Raw genomic sequence first — 18974 nt, 5'->3', positions numbered from 1 at the left:
AATTGACACAACACCATTTGAGCTGATTTATTATCTTATTTTCTTATTGCACTACTAATCTAAGACTGGATCTTGGAATAAGTTTCATCATTTTTATCTTTGCAAGATTTTTTTTTCTAAATGACCTACCAAAAATACTACAACACTGCAAGGCCACCACTGAGCCTCATCTTCTCAGTGAAGTACATGTTATAAATATCTTTTGCTATTATCTTCCGTGAAGGGATTCACAACATCGGGCATGCAATGGACATGAAATATCTAAATCCAGCATTATCTACAGTTTGGAATGCTAGCTCATCTGCAATTAACCAATGACACAATGCTTCTCTAATTTTGCTTTGGTCAAATTTCCAAGGCGCCATATGCATGGGTCTCTTTATACCCAATTCTTGCTGGTTGAAGTGAAATTCAAGTTTGACCAGTTGTAATTTCAATACTTTTCATTTTACAAGACTCAAAATGGTTCTTGGTAGGTTTAGTTCCATGCATATTTTTTGGATCAGCCTTAGTAACTCTAGAACAATACTTGCACCTAGCCTTTTGAACCTTATTCACTTCACAAAAGAATTTCGCGAAATGATCCCAAAATTGTCACTTAACCACATATTCTTTCTTACTTTTTTTTTATAGAGTTAGGATCAACTTCATCATCCTATCATTGCAATTATTTTCAAGTTCTATTGTAGCATCAACATTTTTATCTATGTTCTCACAATCAGCATTACTAATCAATTGAATTTTCATGGAGGATATCACATTTATCTTGCAAATTCAACATCTGAAATTTACACAAATTTATAAGTTGATTATATTAAATAATAATAATAAGAAGACAAATAAAAGTGTGGAGTGTGTTTTCCTTTGATGATAAAGAAAAAGAAACAAAAATGTTTGACCCCTACTCCTCAACAACAAAAAAATTTTATACAAAAATGTTTGTTCCTTGTGAAATAAGAAAGGTAACATATAATAACGAGCGGGCATTCGATTAAATTTTAAGTAAGAAAAATTTTATTTGACCCCTACTCCTCAACAACAAAAAATTTAGTAATATCTGAACTTGACTTTTTAAAATAATTATCCGACTCAATTGGGTAATACTCGATCGGGTCGGATTGAGTTTTAGATATTCAAATTTAAATTTCCACCCCTAATTCTGAGTCTCCTATATAAAGTTATAGTTCTTTGGCAATTTAATGAAACTGATGCTTTAGGGCATACTGAAACTAAGGGATAATGCAAAAACCCCATACCTTTGAATTGGATTCGGAATGCTATGGTTTGCGAAATCAAAACTAGTAGTGCTGATTTTGAAGGTTCAACAAGATATTAGTATTGATTTTTAAAGTTTAGCACTATTATATTATGTTGTTGGGTTTGAGAAATTAAAATATTATGGTATTAATTTTGAAAGTTTAATACCAGTTTGGTGTTGATAATTTTAAAGTTCAATAATAGTATGTTGCTGGGTTCTAGAAATCAGAATACTATACTGCTAGTTTTGAAGGTTCAACAGTACGTTGGTACTGATTTTTAAAATTAATACTATTGTGTTAATAGGTTCCAGAAATTAAAGCATTGTGATACTAGTTTTCAATATTCAGTATCGTTTTGGTATTGATTTTCAAGTTCAACACCATTATATTGCAGGTTTGAGAAATGAAAATATTAAAGTACTGATTTTAAAGGTTGAACACCACTTTAGTATTGATTTTTAAAGTCCAACAATATCGTGTTGTTGAATTTGGAAAATCAGAACATATGGTGTTGATTATGACACCATTTTAATGTTGATTTTCAAAATTTAGTACTATTGCATTATTGAATTTGAGAAATCAGTAGGATTGATTTTGAGAGTTCACAATACATTTGTTTGTAGTTGGCATCAAATAATTCTAAAATTATCAATTCAGTCCAATAATTTTTTTTATCAATTATTAAAATAAATCAAAAAATATTCATGAAAGTCTATATAAACGGCCATCATTATTAGACCCATTTCTTATTAAAGAAAAAATCTTTTAACAATTAAGATTCAAATCTTAAATCTTTTAATTATTAAAAAACTGGTACCATAATCGGAGGATAATTCAGACTCCAATGTTCAACGTTATTTTTTCGCTCGGATAATTAGAAAAATGAATTGATAATATAGCTGCTGGTGGAAGGGATAATATTGAAATTAGGCGTGTCTTTTTGATAAAAAAACAAAATATGACGGCAAATTTCAGAACTTCAGGTGCGCCATGTGAAACGCCGTACATATGTTGTTCAGCTTTCCCGATTTGCTTTTTTAGTAATTCGTTTCTAAACATTATCATACTTATCATATGCGATCGAACGCCTCGTCGTCTCTCCAGTTTTCCCAGCCCAATTCCTCGAGAAGACCGCCGACGGAGTAGAATCTTCCGGTGACGCTAAAGCAAATCCTAGGGCTCTTACCGTCCACCAGTATATCCGATCCAGGCGAGGCGGCCATTTTTTTTTTTCGATCATGAAGAAGACGAAATCGAACAAGGCTACTTCGCTGGAGCAGCAGAACGATCACACCCCATCCTCCAAGTTACTCAAATTGCTCGATCCCGAGGCCTCCTGGGATAAGGTACCCGGTCAAATTGCTCTGAGTCTCGTGTCTCCATAAGCTTCTAGGAACTATCTGATCGCACGGGATTTAGGGTCTTCTGCGAGATCTGGTCTTGATTGATCGTGAAATACGTGCCTCTCTTTGTTGTAGGATAATTTGGGGGATACCCTGCACTGGATCCGCCAGGGATTGGGTATTTTGTCCGGGTTGTTGTGCGGCGCCGTACCCTTGATTGGGGCTTTCTGGATTGTTGGGTAAGTACTGCGATTGTCCACTCCCTGAATGACTTGCTTTGATTTTCTGCAAATGATTTTCTTTGATTATCCTACTATAGTCATCTGAATAACTAAGTCCACAACTCCTCACTTCTATGTGATATTTTTGTTCTCATACTCGTTTTTACCAGCACAATCGACATTTAGTTCATTCTTATTTTTCCAGAAAAAAAATGAAAGAGGAAAATTAATTTAGTCATTTCTAGGGGCGGTAACAAATACCTTAGAGTAGAGTATCTGCCTGTACCCCTGACCCTATTATTTCAGATTCAGATAGTTATTACTATATTTGTAATCGTGTTCAGGTTCAGGTAGTTATATTATTTGTAATCAGTTTCAAGTTTGCTAACGTATTTGGATAGGGTTTAGGTAGTAGAATAAAGACAAAAAAGTGAATATTTAAATGGATTTGAATAATAGGTAGTTGTTTGGGTACAAGTAGTACCTGAAAATTTGGGTACTTAATCACCTAACCCACTCTTTTATTGACATTTTATAAGGGTAATCAAGTTCGTACTCCTCGCATCATCATCAAATTGTGTTTGCCCCAATTATTTGGGTTCGCCTTGTTCCTCCATTGAGCTTAATATAAGGGTATATCAAGGTTTTAAATATAGTTTTGTGCTAGTTGGCACGGATGGAACAAGATGTTTTGCTTCCCAATCGACATGTGAAAAGCCCAAAACCCTCATTACACAACTTGCCTTGGTCTTTATAGACTTCGGATCACATCATGCTTCTTTTGGGAGAAGTTTTGAACCATTATTGAGGGATGCTCCAAATCAAAAGCTTATCCTTCATTGTAAAAAGCTTGAATGGTTCATTTATCATGAAGGGGAAGCTTCATGTAAGCTTCCTCGAACAACGACCATGTGAGCCCTCACATAATGCATCTTTGAGGCTTTCATAGGGTATTCAACGATGACCCACCTCCTTCATGTAGTTTATGAAAGACAAAAGCATTGCGACGATGCAAGACATGGTGAGGTTTTCGATCATTCCATGATACTTCTAGAAATGTGAAGTTTTCATCCTCTGTATTGGGTTTTCTCCTCCCTTGCCACTCATGATCCTCCTCCTCCTCTGCATCAAGTTTTCTCCTCCTTCACCTAGGGGGAAACAACCACTAGTACTCTCACCCATGCTAGTTGGCACATCATGTATTTGGATCAATGGCCTTGTCTGGAGAAGACTGCAACTCGACTAGAGGGGGAGGGGAGCATAGTCGACACCCCTTAATCAATATTTTTTGCAGAACAAACACAAATAAATGCCAATTTCACATAGGGTCTTCGTGTGCGTTTGGTTGTTCATTTAAGTATAGATTACTTGTCAGTGAGTCACATTTGAAAGATTCCATTATACCTACCCCTTTATAAGAGGTAATGGGGCAATCCTTTTATAATTCATACAAAGGATATTTACACATAAAACTCTCCTCTCAAAGATGATAAAATATAAAGCTAAGAACGATAGGCTTACTAAGATCTTGAGTTGAAGCATTCAACCTTGTTCAAGCCTTGGAGGCCTTTAAGCAATGTAGACACTTGTTTAAAGCAATTTTAATAATGATTTTATGGGCTCTTCAAAAGCTTTTATGAATAGGTCTCTAATGACTTTATTTGACCTACCTTCAATTGTCTGATTGGGCAAATGCAATCGTTGATAGCTAACTACTATATTGCCAGTTGACTGGATTAAATTTTAAGTTGACTACTCATGCCTCTAGTCAACTGGAAACTAATGTAGTTGACTATTGCTTAGACAAAAATATTATGTTCATTGAACCCTCACATTTGGCTTTACTAAACTTCCATCATTTGAGTTCGCCCTCCAGTCGATTGGATTTTGTGGACTTCCACTCAACTTTTTGTGCCCTTGTTAGCCTATCTAAAGTTCCGGGATAGAGCTAAGTTGCAAACTTTGAATCAGGACCTGATGTTCCTTAATCGAATGCTTCAGCTAAACCACTAGTTAATAGTCTACCCCTACCTACTTAACCACATCATCCCCAATGATACTACCCAAAAGCAAAAGCCCAAGATTTTACGTCACTCTTAATTCCTCACAAATTTCATGCCTTTAGGTCTCTTTAACTTTATTGACGTGCCTTTTTGCCCTTGAGTTCACCTCATGTCAATCCTTTAGTTTCTCAAATACATTAAGCTCCACCTTCTATTCTTCTTCCCTCGCATGCGAGACTACTTGCTTTGGGCCACCCCAGAGTACACCTTGTGTTAAGTAATCAGTACCTCGGATGCCCTAAACTACTTTCTTGATCCATATGTCATCCTTCTTTCCTTGCATTCTGAGTTTACCTCAGAGTACAACTTGCCTCAGGTCTTTAGTCCCTCAAAAACGCCAAGCTTTGTGAGTTTGTTTCACATAACCTCTTTCTCCCTTTGTCTTTTGAAACTACCTGTGTGTGCCTTTCGAGCCATTGAACCTAAACCAACAAACTTGACCACATCAAATCATTTAACAAACCAACTTGATCACATTGAGTTATCAATTGAAGTTTCATTTCCCTAACATCTTGTTCTGGTTGGAGACTGAAACTCAATTTGGAATGAAATTTCAAATCTTGGGTTATATTTCTTTGCTCTCTCTTTTACAGGTTTATGTGCTCTGATAGATGACTCTTCTATATATAAGTTATTCGTCACCTTTGAATATGTTTATACCATGTAATTTATTTTCTCTCATGTTATCATCTGTTTGAACTATACCTAATTGCTCTTGGATATTAATTTTTTTTATTTTTTTTAGCTTTACATACTCATTTTAAGTTATTCTCATCTTTGCTACATTAAATTTTTGTGTGTTATGTCTTAATAGGCCAACACTCTAACCCATAAAGTATGGTTGGTTTCTCTACAATCTTATAAAATTTTCCTTTTAGCCTAAAAATCATTTAGCAATCGCAAACCACTTAGTCTTACTCCTATTAATATTATCTTTACCATTTTTTTTTTTGCTGAATGATGGATCAAAGATATGTTAAACTCTTAGTTATCTGAATTTCTTGACTATCCATTTTAAAATTGATTCATTTCTTATTGCTGAAACTATATTTTATGTATTAAATTTTGGTTCTACTGATTTTAAGACCTTTAGCTCATAAAATTTTATCTTTAATTCAAGCTTGAAATTTTAATCTAATAACACTCAAAATATAAAAAGTTCTATAAATGACTTACATTAAAGAAGCTTATCTTTTATGTGGTTGTCTGGTTCATTTATTACTAATGCAAACAAGTAGACTTAGAGATGACTTTTAATATAAGCCCATAACTATTGAAAAATCTTTTATTCTCGCTATCAGGAGATTTACCACTAGTAATAATATTAGGGTATGTTTCTTTTATGATATTAGTGGAATTACTAGAGATTCGTATCCTCTCTAAGATCCACCTTCTAGAGACTTTATAAGAGTTTGCTAAGTCAATAGAAATTATAAGATCCGGTTCTATATTTTCTTATTTGTTATCTTATTGAATAAATGACTACTACGGTTAACAACAACAACAACAACAACAACAAGCCTTATCCTACTAGGTGGGGTCGGTTATATGGATCCTTCTATGTCATTACGCCCTATCCCTTACTATATCATCATTTATATTTAAATAAATTTTATTTTGTTCTATTGTTGCTAACCAAGTCTATTTTAGTTTTTCTCTTTCTCGTTTGATGTGCGTATTTGTCATAATTTCATATCGCTTAATCGGATATTTATTGGCCGTCTAGGTACATGTCTGTATCATCTTAAACGTGTCTCTCAGAGTTTTCCTCAATAGATGCAACTTTGACTTTCTTTCTAATGCTCTCATTTTTTATTCTGATTTATCCTTATATGTTCATACATCCATTTTAATATCATCATCTCTGCTCATGCCTTATATGTCCATACATCCACCTTACGCTAACCTCCATTTCAACCATCCTGCTTGTATTCTATGTAAGATATCTCTTTCAATCCCTCCATCATTTTAAAAAAAAGATCCTAAATACTTAAACCTCTCAATCCAAACAACTCGTCATCTTCTATCTTAACAATTATCTCATTACGTCTAATATTGCTAAATTTAAATTTCATATATTCTGTCTTTACTTTACTAAGCCTAAAATTTTTCATTTCTAGTATTTTCCGCCAAGATTCTAGTTCAACATTTACTTCTTCACGTGTCTCATATACTAAAACAATATCATCTACAAATAAAATGCACTACGGTACTAAATGTGTTGAGTCGTCCATGTTTAGTGTAAAAGATAGAGACTTAGAGCTGATCCTTGATGTAACCCTATTGGTTCAATATATGTTATGTTAACACCTCTCTTTTTTAGAATTCTCCATATAATTTCTTTGAGACTTTATCATAAGTTTTTTCTAAGTCAATGAATAACATGTGTAGATCTTGCTTTTGCTCCCACTACTTTTCAATTAGTTGTCTGAGAAGATGTATAACTTCTATTGTCGACACTTCAAGCATGAACCCAAATTGATTTTTGATCATGTCCTTAATCTTTTTTCTACTATTTCTCAAAGTTTCATGGTGCATACTTTAGAATGGTGCATCTAGGTGTTGGGTTAAGCCTTGGTATGCCATACACACGGTTGTGTCCTTAAAATTGACGATTGGAGTTATCAAATTAATGCAGTCCCTCTTATGAACAATTTGAATGCTCATACTTAATCCATAGTTTATGCTTTTACTTCAAAAGTGAATTAGAATGATAACCATTCAATTTCTTTTCTATTTATTCTTTTTTCTAATGCTATTCAACGAAATTCTAGTAAATAAACAAAAAAAGACCATAGATTCACTCTACCACTTCCTTATTCGGTCTTTGCATAATATAGTCTTTTTAAGCTTGAGCTTTTGCGCAATTTTGATTTGGCAAGGTTTTGAACGAGAAACGAGAATTACACTATTTAGCAAGACAAGAGGCTTAATTATTCAAATGTTTTAAGGAGTTTAAAGCTATGGTTGACTTAACTAATTTTTTTTTGTGTGTATACTATTTGATTTTTATTGTATATAGCCTCTTCCTCAAACGCGATCATTGTTGAGACCGACATTTCAAACCTTGAGCCATGGCAGTTCGCACAGGCAAAACTTTTCGTTCTGTGCTGACCGGCATGCAGGAAGGTCTCAGTACCTTGATACATTAACAGACAAATCTTCTTTCCTCCATGTCTTCAACCATTCAACACATCTTCTCCCCTTTGATAGACCTGGAGATGAACTCAACGCTCACATGCCATGTGACACCATTGCTCAACGTAGAGCAGACATTGATTTCATTGTTTGTGCGTCCTTTTCGAAGCCCTAATGCCAAACACATGTGTTTTGCCTTCCACACAGCTGTTGCTCCTGCAACTTCCACTCATATGGGATCTCCTTCCACTGCTAGGAAGCTTATTTTTCTAGTTTGGCCTGCTCCTTCTGCATCTGTCCACTCATTGGGTTCTGTACACTAAGTTCGTCTTCCTCCACCTCTACTTCTTTCTCCTCATCCTCCTTGGAGCGACCAACGCTTGGCCACTCTTCTTCCTCCACTGCCTTCTCTTATTCTTCTTTTCTTCCTTCCTTTGGCATACTTCTGACACTGATGCAACACCGATGACACTAACTCGAGCCATTGAGGATCATAACCTCTGTTCAGTTCGAGATTTCAAACATTGTTTGAGAAATAACCACTTTCAAAACCTTACCAGATTAACCAATTCAACTAAAAGCAGTCCTGTTCAAGTCCAAAAAATTGTAATTATACTAAATTTGATGGACCCATGTTACTTCACCTATTCTTCCTTTCCCAATCTTGTTGAGAATAAAAAAAAGCATTTTATTAGTCAAAGAAAATAAATAGAGAAATATTACGTTTGTATAGCTAAGAACTACTTGGAACTTCATGGATAAATATAAAATGTAAAATTATATTATTAACTCCAGGCTATGGTTACCTTAAAGAGAAGGGATAAAGAGAGGAGGGAAAGAAAAGGAGAGAAGGGGATGAAGGGAAGGAAGGCATAAGTGGATGAAGCCATAAGATTGATTACTTGATGAAAAAGAAAGGTGGAAAAAGAGATAAAAAGGTTGGAAAGGACCGATTATCCTTGTTATCTATCCATCACATCTCTGCCAAATCCATCTTCTTCCATCACTTCTTCGAAGCCACCCGATTGCTAATTATAACCTTCAACAAGCACCACATCGACATTATCACAAACATCTTCCCCCTCAACCTCCAATCTGTCACTTGAGGTCACAAGATTCCTTGTGGTCTCTTAATTCTCTCCCCCTTGTCTTTGACCCTTTACAGCTCGTCGATCTATTTAAATGTTGCATCCTTGGCTTGTTTGTTGATCATAACAACATGTAAGAGACTAAGAGTAGAGATGCCCTGTCCATCTTGAATATATTTGGAATGACAATGCCGGTAGAAGTTTTGGTTTAACTTCTCCAGTTGCTACAACTTCACGTGGTTGAGTCTCCTCAAGGACATTGGCTGGCCGTCACCCTTGCTACTTTGGGTGGGACTTCTTTGGGTTTTTCAAGGTGGCCATGCTGGTCACCTTGTGTACCAATGTATTGATGTCTATATAATGTTATGAATGATGAGCATCATATTGGGTTATAGAGGTGAAGGACATGGTGGTCTTTTATCATTTGCAGACTACAATCCATCAGAGTTTTCAACAAAGAAGGGGTATGTAGTTCTCTCCCTTTTCAGGAAATTAAAATCCCTCAAATAATCATACCCCTAATGTTCTTCCTTAAACTGGGGAATACACAACAATTGAAGCATAGTTTGTCACATGAAATAGAAAAAACATATAAGATGTAGCACATGTGATATGGTTGAGTGCTTTGGTGGTGGTCTGGTGCAATGTTGAAGTCATTCTATTTATGTGTTACATAGTATAATCTTCTCCACCCCACAAGCCAAAGATGCTACATGAGTTTGAATTTGTGATGATAAAAAAGGGCGCTCTGGTGCATGGAGCTCTTGCCAATGCGGGGTCTCGGGAATGGTCGGACCACATTGGCTCTATTGTTCCCACTGTGAGAGAGAGAAAAAATTTAAAGGTTGTAAATGAGAGATATAAATTGAGATTGAGATCACACAAGATAGAGGTGAATTTTGTGTACAAAACATTTTAAGATGAACTTAAAAATTTTATTCAAAAATCAAATTAGATGTTTTTATTTTGCAAGGATTGAATAATGGTAATCAAAACAATCCAGCACAAAATAAGATCACTGTAAATCCAAAATATTTATATTTAGACCTCCAATGGCCCACCCAATTTTATATGAGTTTAGGAATTTTTATCATGGTGAAGAATTAGGATATAGGATACAAAAATCCCACATTGTTAACATCCAGAAGGGACCACAATTGCAAAGCAAATAGTGGAACAAGGAAATTACACTTGCTCTTCTTAAGAGCACTTACAACACGTCTAATCAAATATATAGAAATAACTTTACAAAACAGTAAAACAAAATGCCATAGGAGAAATAAGTAACACAGAATTTTACTGTTCCTTCAATCACCGCTAGATGAATATTAAAATGAACACAACAAGTGATTCTTCTATTTGAAGTTTCTCTTGCACTGTAGTACGAGGAGGATATATGACAGTATTTTTTAAAATTTGTTTTCAAATCAAGGTTCCAATATTGGTATAGAAGGAGGTCTCTTCTTTCATACCAAATTAATATAGCACCAAATTGAATTCTCAAATCACAAAAAATTCGGAATACTAGGATGAAATTGTGAAACACTAGATAACTATCATACATAGGAACAAGCGTCATACAGAGAATTAAAGAGGAAATTTTATTAATCGAAATTTGATTACTACATAGAACATGCCACTTTTATAAACTCAATACCAACTAAATTTGAAAAGAAATATCATTAATTGGGAAACACGATATTCCAATGTACTCTTGTCAAATTAAGAACTTCTATCAGACTAAAATACACCCATTAAACTCATATTATATAAAAATTGTTAACACCTAAAATAAGACAATTACTAAAATCAAATACAAAGGCAAATTTTATATTTTAAACAAAATGAATTTGATTTTAGTAATTGTCCTTTTAATGGTAGAATTATTATGCTTTTCAATTCGTAAAATTTCTTTCTTGTTTTCGTTGAATCTATAAAAGTTCTGTGTATGTACCATACTAGTGTATATCCTGATCAATTCTCTATGTGACATCTCTTCCCTGTGTGACATAGTTATTCAGCGCTTTATTAAGTTTTTTCCAAATTTTTGTGTGATTTTAGGGGTCAATTTTATGTTGAATCAATTTGGTATTAAAGTCGATTCCTATCTTTGTATTCTATCCTCTGCCATCACCTAAATTGCCTTCACCTTTACGAATCTACTTATCCATCACCCCCCCAACTTCCGCAAGATGTCACCACTTTGTCCGTGACACCTTCTTAACCCAACGTCATCATCCCTCCCGTCCGTTTGCTCTCTCGCCGCTATCCCCTTTAGAAAACACCCTTCCTTTTGATTCTCATCATCATCCTTATTCCTTATTCTTACAGCCAGAAGGAATGCTCACTAAGCTTCAATAATAAGCTTCTGCTAAAGAGTGAAGACTTCGGCCTCCCATGCCTACTATGACCCTCCAGTTTTGCATGTTGCAAATGACCCTCAACCTCCAATAAGCTTCATAAAGTGCTTCCTTAGGAGTTAAACTTCCATTTGTCCTTATTTCTAGAAAGAGTTTCTCTTCTTTTTCTTTCCCATTTCCAAAAGAATGAATACCATATTCACATTTCAAATAGCATAGATACAACATCTATAGGATAACTTCCATCTTGAGAGTAAATTGTTGGTTTTGTCCGCAATCCCTCCTTATTTGTAATCCAATACATAAATCAATTGGTTTCATCAGATTAGCTATATGACTCTATATACCTTTAAGTTGTATGGCATGATTTGTGGTCCTCTTTGCGAATCCAATGCACTTACTTCTCCACTGCTCATATTTGATTGCTTAAGGTATGTCACGACTCCTCTTCATCATTTCCTTCACGATTTTCACCTACCATCAATGAACTTTTAATTAAAATAAAGGAATTGAGCTTAAAAACTCTATTATAATTTAACCCTACAAGAACTCTTACCAAACTAAAAGATACCCATTAAACTCTTACCATATTAAAAAATACCAACGCCTAAGATAGAAGAATTATTAAAATCAATTATAATTTTAAGATTAAATAAATTCTTTTTGCAATATATATATATATTCTTAAAAAATATGTGCCATTGGGTTTGATAAAGCTTATTCAACAATTAGAAACGGTATAAAAAAATGAAATTCAAATAGTTGTTTTCAAATTATTGTTATGTGGTTTCTTTTATATATTAAAGAATTTTCTAGTTCTACAATTTGAAATCATTTTAATATTAATAAAGTTATAGCATTAGCAAATATTAGAAAGCGTAATCACATAATATGGTTAGATTTAATTAATTTGAAATGCTTGAGTTAAAACTAATTAAGGGTTAGAGATGCGCACTTAGAAAGAAATGGAGGCTCAAGCATCCCCCTAAAAGGGAACAGAGGTGCTTGAGAGCTCCTCATGATAGCTTTGTTTGTGTGCTTCAGGGGGTGCAAGGAAGGATGTAGCGAGGAAGGGTAGTAACACCAGGCTAAAGTTTGAGCTCAACCTGAATGAAGAGTGTTAGGCAGATGAATGCCATTATTGTTTTCTCCGATGTTTTGTCTGCTTGATTTATGTTGAACCAAACAAGAATAATAAAAACACCTCTTCTTCCCTCTCATCAACTTTCCTTTAAAGAAATGATCAAGTTTTAACTATTCCAGATTTTGTCAAACATATTTAAATTCTCGTCTAAGCCTAAGGCTATGGAAACTTCTAGAAATACAATATCCAAATTGACATAATTTTTTTGGGAAAAACAATGACCCATATTAATAATAGCTTTAAGATACAAATAAACAAATATCATTGAAGCTCTTATTTCAAAAAGAATCTATTTCCTAAAACCAAAAGATTTTTCATCAGAAGTCTTAGCAAGACTAGATTGGACCCTCAATTTAGAAACTTAACCACAAATGCTTCAACCGATAGATTCAATAATCTATAAAGATAGATATGGTGGCCTAACTACAAACCTTCTACTTCACAAAATGAAGAAAATGAAAACTTTAACTTAATGAATATTGAAGAACTTGAAGATGAAACCTTACCAGGAATACTATGCAAACATTACAATAGCTAGGCAGATACAACAGCTAGGCAGAAGACTCAGTTAGCCGACCAACTCTTATACCCGACAAATAACACAGATTGTATGTTTCAGCAAGATTTACAATAAGGATTTTTTGATGACTTAGACGAATACTTATATATAATTGCAGAAATAACAACTCATATAATCCCAGAAGAATTAATAGAACAAGAAAAATTTGATAAACAACAACAAAACTTGATATATTTTGGTGAACAAAAAAATACAATTGCTAGAAAACAATTCAATGAGATCAATCTCATGAATCTAGCACAATCTACCACTACATCTGCTACATCCAGGCCACTAATGATCCAGGATCCCGAAAGTTCTATGCAAACTATGGATTATGGACATGGCCACCCACCAAGGACAGAAATAACTCCATACGCAAACAACAATCCTTTACTTCGAACTATAGGGTAAAGAAGGCCACTTGAAATTACTTATTTCGGGAAAAACTTAGTACTAGTGAATATAGCTGAGTGCGACAACCCCTAGATGTATGATACTTATTTAGAACAATGGATTGTCTCTGTTCAATGAGATTACCTAGCTAGGCATGAACTTGATATAGAAACAGGCGAGGCTATGATGCACATAGGAGAAAATTATGTAGATGACGTAGCTAGAGTTGCATGGGCAGTCTATACAGAGGAAATTGTTATACCATTCACAGATTTCTAACAGCCAGAGATGGCAATAGATGATTAGATTTAAGACAGAGAGAAGCAATGAGAGATTTAGAACAACTTCGACTATTTAATTGGAATTAGATTAAACCTTTCTGCAATGATTTCCTAGCACTTACTACCGTCTTAGGAAATTATTGTAATCCCGAATTAGGTGAAAAACTATTCAGTAAATTACCAGGAGACTTAGGAAAAGAAATTTACAAAGCCTGGATAGACATGAAGTAACACCCCAATTTAACAACATAAGGGTATGAATACAACATATCATCTAGGTAATCAAGGAAAAATGTACTTATCCAAATACAGAAGCAACTTAAAAACCAATAATATGTTTTATGTAGTCAAATATATACTCAACAATGTGGATCAAACCAACATAAACACAAACAACGAAGAAAGCCAGAAACGACTAGCCATCCAAGTTACTACTTAAGAAAAAGTAAGGAAAAGAAGCTTTATTTAAACAAAGATAACCATGTCAGGAGATTTAAACCAAAGAAAACATATACCAATACTATAACATGTTTTGCTTGTAATGGACATTTATCCTCAACATGTCCAAATAGGAAAAACTTTTATACAAGAGAGACTAAATTAGTCTCTTATACCAATTTAGACTTAATAGAAATACAAGAGGATATATCTGATACTTCCTCTATCTACTCTATCATTTCAATAGAAGACAGAAGAAATAACGACCTCCTCTAATTATAAACTAATCAACTCGTTCATAGACATCTCATATACCTTGGCAAAATAATATGGAATCTCTAGTAACCCTTTCCCACTATAACTTGACGACTTAACAAACCAATGGGAGGACTTAGATGACTTCAACCTTATGTATACCACAAACTACATCAATAAGACTTGACGTGCCCAAATGTTCTCATGATTGGATGTTAAAAGATCCTTGTTTTTTATGCAGATTTTATGTAGCCATAGACAAAAGAGGAACTTGTAAACTCTACAGAAAATAAATCTACAATCTATGCTTACAACAAACTTTTAATAGTCTTATACCTACTACTCCAAGTACGAGACACTACACAAATGTGCTCCTTGAAACCAGAGTCTATAGAAGTTGAGCTTGCTAATCGCAATGAAAGCTCTGCCCCTACACCTGATCATCGAGGCAAAGGACTTGCGATAAATGAACCTACCTTTGAGACTAACTTGGTTTTCATTAAAAAAACTCAGTATTTGCAATATTGGATGAACTACTAATATAAGATTTTATTGTTTAGTCAAATATTCATGGACATAAATTTACACTTCATGCTTTACTTGATAGTGGGGCCACCAATTCCACCATTATACTATCAATAGTCCCTCCATAACTCATCAAAACTGCTACTCAACTATTGATTAATACCCAATTTGATCATGAACAACTATCATGCTACAAGTTTGTAACGAATACTCACAATTTTATACCATGATGATTTTGGTTCCTCTCTTTCCCTCCCTAAGCTTTGGATAAAACCTCTCCTACATCCAAATATTCACTTAATCTTTGGATTTAATTTCCTTATTGTTCAAGATAGAGTATTATTACTTACAAAAGACTATTCTATTTTTCTCTCTACACCCATAGTCTCCCCATTTGTTTCTGATTACCCTTCTACAATGTGTAAGTGTGGTGACACCCATAACCATAAACCACTAAAACAACACCTATTCCTACAATTACTAATAAGGATATCAACTCTACATCTACCTCTACCACTAAGAACAATAGATGTACACACAAAACCACTTGTAAAGGTTCTTGTTTACGAAACCAAGAACTTTTCTATTCATTAGCATTGTAGGAAAACTAACACTACTTGGTTGTACAAACCCTTATATGGGAAAACTTGTATAAAAGACCTTAGTAGCTCAGACTTAGCCATACCAGAAGATTTATTTACTCCCACATATTTGTCTCACTCGATAAATATCCAACTAGACTTGGACTCTCTAATATTTTGATTTTTAAAAAAAATCATAGGCAAAAACCCTACAAAATATTAGGAACGGGAAAGATCTATTATAGATTAACAATCATAAACTCAGATCTTACCATCAAAGCTCAAGACTTAAGATATACAAATTGGGAAATGGCAGAATGCACTATTCATATCAAACAATTACTAGCCCTTGGTGCAATCCAAAGATCCACTCGTAGGCATAGAAGTCTAGCCTTTATTGTAAACAAAGAGTCAGAACAGAAACACGGACAATCTAGGATGATTTTCAACTATAAAAGATTAAATGACACTTTCTAGGAGGATGACTATAAAATATCAGATAAAAATCAACTCCTAAATAAGATACAAAACTTAGAATGATACTCAAAATTCGACATGATTCTGGCAAGTTAAAATGAACTGTGATGCTATAGAATGGGCAACCTTTTCGTGAAGGATACTTCGAATGAGTAGTCATGCCATTTGGACTTAAGGTAGCATCTCAGATCTTCCAAAAAAAAATGAATAATATTTTTAAAGATGTTTCTCTATTCACATGTGTGTATATTGATGACATTCTAGGTTTCTCAAAAACAAAAGATTAACACTATGCTTATCTCCACATGGTCTTCAACTTATTTGAAAAACATGGCCATATAGTATCTCGCAAGAAGATGAAACTAGCCACTAAACACAGAATTCTTAGGTGTAGAAATCGGATAAAGAAAATTTTCACTCCAACCTCGTATTACTTCTAAAATTCTTACTTTCCTTGACAAAATGGAAGAAACAAAAACTCTTAGAGCATTTTTAGGACTTCTTAATTACGCTCGACATTACCTTAAAATTATAGGAAAAATCAGTGGACTATTATACAACAAAATGTCAAATACGAGAAAAATATTTTAGCCATATTGAATTAGTCAAACAAATTAAAGAAATGGTTAAAACTATTCTAGTCCTAACTCTTCCACTAGATATAGATTGTATGGTAATTGAAATGGATGGGTGTGACTCAGAATGGAGAGGAGTGTTATTAAGAAAAACTTCAAAATATGATCCAAAAACACCTGAAGCTCTACGTAGATTCGTTTCATGAAAATACAAAGAAAAATGTAACTTAAATTTTCCTAGATTATGGAATTCTAGCAGTAATTTATTACTTTGATACATTTATGTTTTTTATCTGCAACAAGCAAGAGATTACAATAAGAACCGACTGTGAAGCGATAGTTAAATAGTAGCAGACAAAGGGTTTAAGGAAAAATTTAAGCACAAAAAGATGACTTAAATTTAGTCATAAACAGAGGATTAAAAATTCACTAGGAACATATAAAAGGAATAAATAATTCTCTTTCTGATACTTTATCTAGACTTTTATATTAACATCACTTAAATATATTACAAGACCTATGGATAGACAGAAGAAGGTAAGAACGTTCGCAATGAAAACCATGAGATTTGGGAATCAAGAACTCCAGCAGTTTACTAGACATGAGGATCAATTCCATTTTATCTCAGGTATACATATATACCCACAAAGACTTAATTAGATGGAAAACAAAAAACAGATTAGTATAGTTACCCTAACAGTTAGTGCTCACTGTTAAAAGGGGTTAAGAGTCAAGATAGGTGGGTCTGGTTGGGAAAGGTTTTACAGAAAAGCTTGACCTGCCCAGTTTTATTTGGGGTTATACAAAATTTTCAAACACCAGTGCAGACTCAATTTATCAAAAAAATCTCTGAACATAACATGTTCAGGTCGTGTCAAATCTGATCTTGGTTTGGTTTTTTTCTAACTTGAAAATTCTCTGAGTTTCCTGGATGTGAAATATTAGGTTTCGAGTTCCGGGTCAGACTTTTGAGCTTTATATATAAAAGATGAAAATAAAAATTCCAAATTGGTTGGGTATATAATTATTAGATAATACACAAATATATAATTATATAATATGTAGTTATTACTTGACAGCAGTAAAGAAGATTAAAAAATAATGAATGAATCAGCATTGGTTTACCCACATTGAACATGAGTAAATTTTCCATAATTTGGTAAGCATAAAATCCCAAAAATTCATCAAACCTGAAAAATCAACTCCTTTAACAGCTATGCTTAAATTTGTATATGGATTCGAGGTGGCAATGTTTACATATGCATGCCATATTAGATATATTATATATACATATGTCCACACCAGGTAAAACATTCTTGTTCAGTTTGGTTTACAAACATGCATCTGTCCACACCAGGTAAAACATTCTTGTTCAGTTTGGTTTACAAACATGCATCTGACTGTTGGCTTAGCAGTTAATTTCTTTATCATATATCTTCATTTCTTAAACATGATTTTTTTACAACTTGACACTCAATCTCATTAAAGTTATCCTTATTATCTCCAGATTTCTGGTGATATCGACCAGCATTGTATATTGTTATTACACCTATGTACTAAAAATTGATGGAGAAGATTTTGGAGGTCATGGTGCATTGCTTCAGGAGGGCCTTTTTGCTTCATTTACCCTATTTTTGGTACGATTCCTTGATCATTTGCTTTAGTCGATTATTATCCGATTCACCTATTTGAATTGTCATGGCATTTTGATGCCACATGACTTCTGTGATGCCCTCAAAGGGCGATAACAATTTAACACAACAATGTCTTGTTGGATGCAGCTCTCATGGATTGTCGTATACAGTTTACTACATTTTTGAAGACAGTCGTGTACACACTTCTCTATGGAATCTGGATTTAATGCCCCATCGTTTTGGCATTGGAGTGATTGGAATTCTGTTAGGTTACTTTTTATCAAGAATTGTATGGACAGGTGCGCACAAATGCATCACTGCTTAGCGTGATTCGTTTGGTGTGGTGACTTGGGTTGTCGACCTATACTTTTGTGTTTGACTATGCTCGACGCCCATGATTTTGCAATAATAAGGTGCAGGAGTATTTAAGAGAGGTTCTTGAACTAGAACGGGTACCATTTGCAAAATGTGGCCATCTGCATCATCTTTGTTTTTAGCTTTTATTTTTTATATGGTAATAGTGTGATTCAAACATAGTTTAGCCGTGACGTTTTACTTTCAGGACCATGATGTATGATCATTTTGCTTCAAGAACTAAAGAGTTTTAACTTTTTCCTACCCCTGCAAAATTGTTTTG

General features: G+C 34.0%; 1 protein-coding gene across 1 annotated transcript; it reads left to right on the top strand.

Annotated features, from left to right (window-relative positions):
* Nucleotides 1-2298: 2298 nt before the first annotated feature.
* LOC121980381 (respirasome Complex Assembly Factor 1-like) lies at nt 2299-18955 on the top strand. Its single transcript, XM_042532392.1, has 4 exons — nt 2299-2605; nt 2738-2841; nt 18211-18340; nt 18485-18955. Exons 1-4 carry the CDS (start codon nt 2498-2500, stop codon nt 18521-18523), a joined length of 381 nt encoding a protein of 126 aa, XP_042388326.1. The 5' UTR covers nt 2299-2497; the 3' UTR covers nt 18524-18955.
* Nucleotides 18956-18974: the final 19 nt, after the last annotated feature.

Source organism: Zingiber officinale, chromosome 5A (assembly GCF_018446385.1).
Source record: "Zingiber officinale cultivar Zhangliang chromosome 5A, Zo_v1.1, whole genome shotgun sequence".
NCBI lineage: Eukaryota > Viridiplantae > Streptophyta > Magnoliopsida > Zingiberales > Zingiberaceae > Zingiber > Zingiber officinale.
Note: the sequence above shows the minus strand (reverse complement) of the source record. Positions and strands in the feature narration are given on the sequence as shown.

Excerpts from the sequence above, each read along its gene's own strand:
- LOC121980381 (XM_042532392.1), top strand. The coding sequence starts at position 2,498 with ATGAAGAAGACGAAATCGAACAAGGCTACTTCGCTGGAGCAGCAGAAC. Across the intron at positions 2,606-2,737 it reads CCGAGGCCTCCTGGGATAAG|GATAATTTGGGGGATACCCT; the intron begins GTACCCGGTCAA and ends TCTTTGTTGTAG. Across the intron at positions 2,842-18,210 it reads GGGGCTTTCTGGATTGTTGG|ATTTCTGGTGATATCGACCA; the intron begins GTAAGTACTGCG and ends TATTATCTCCAG.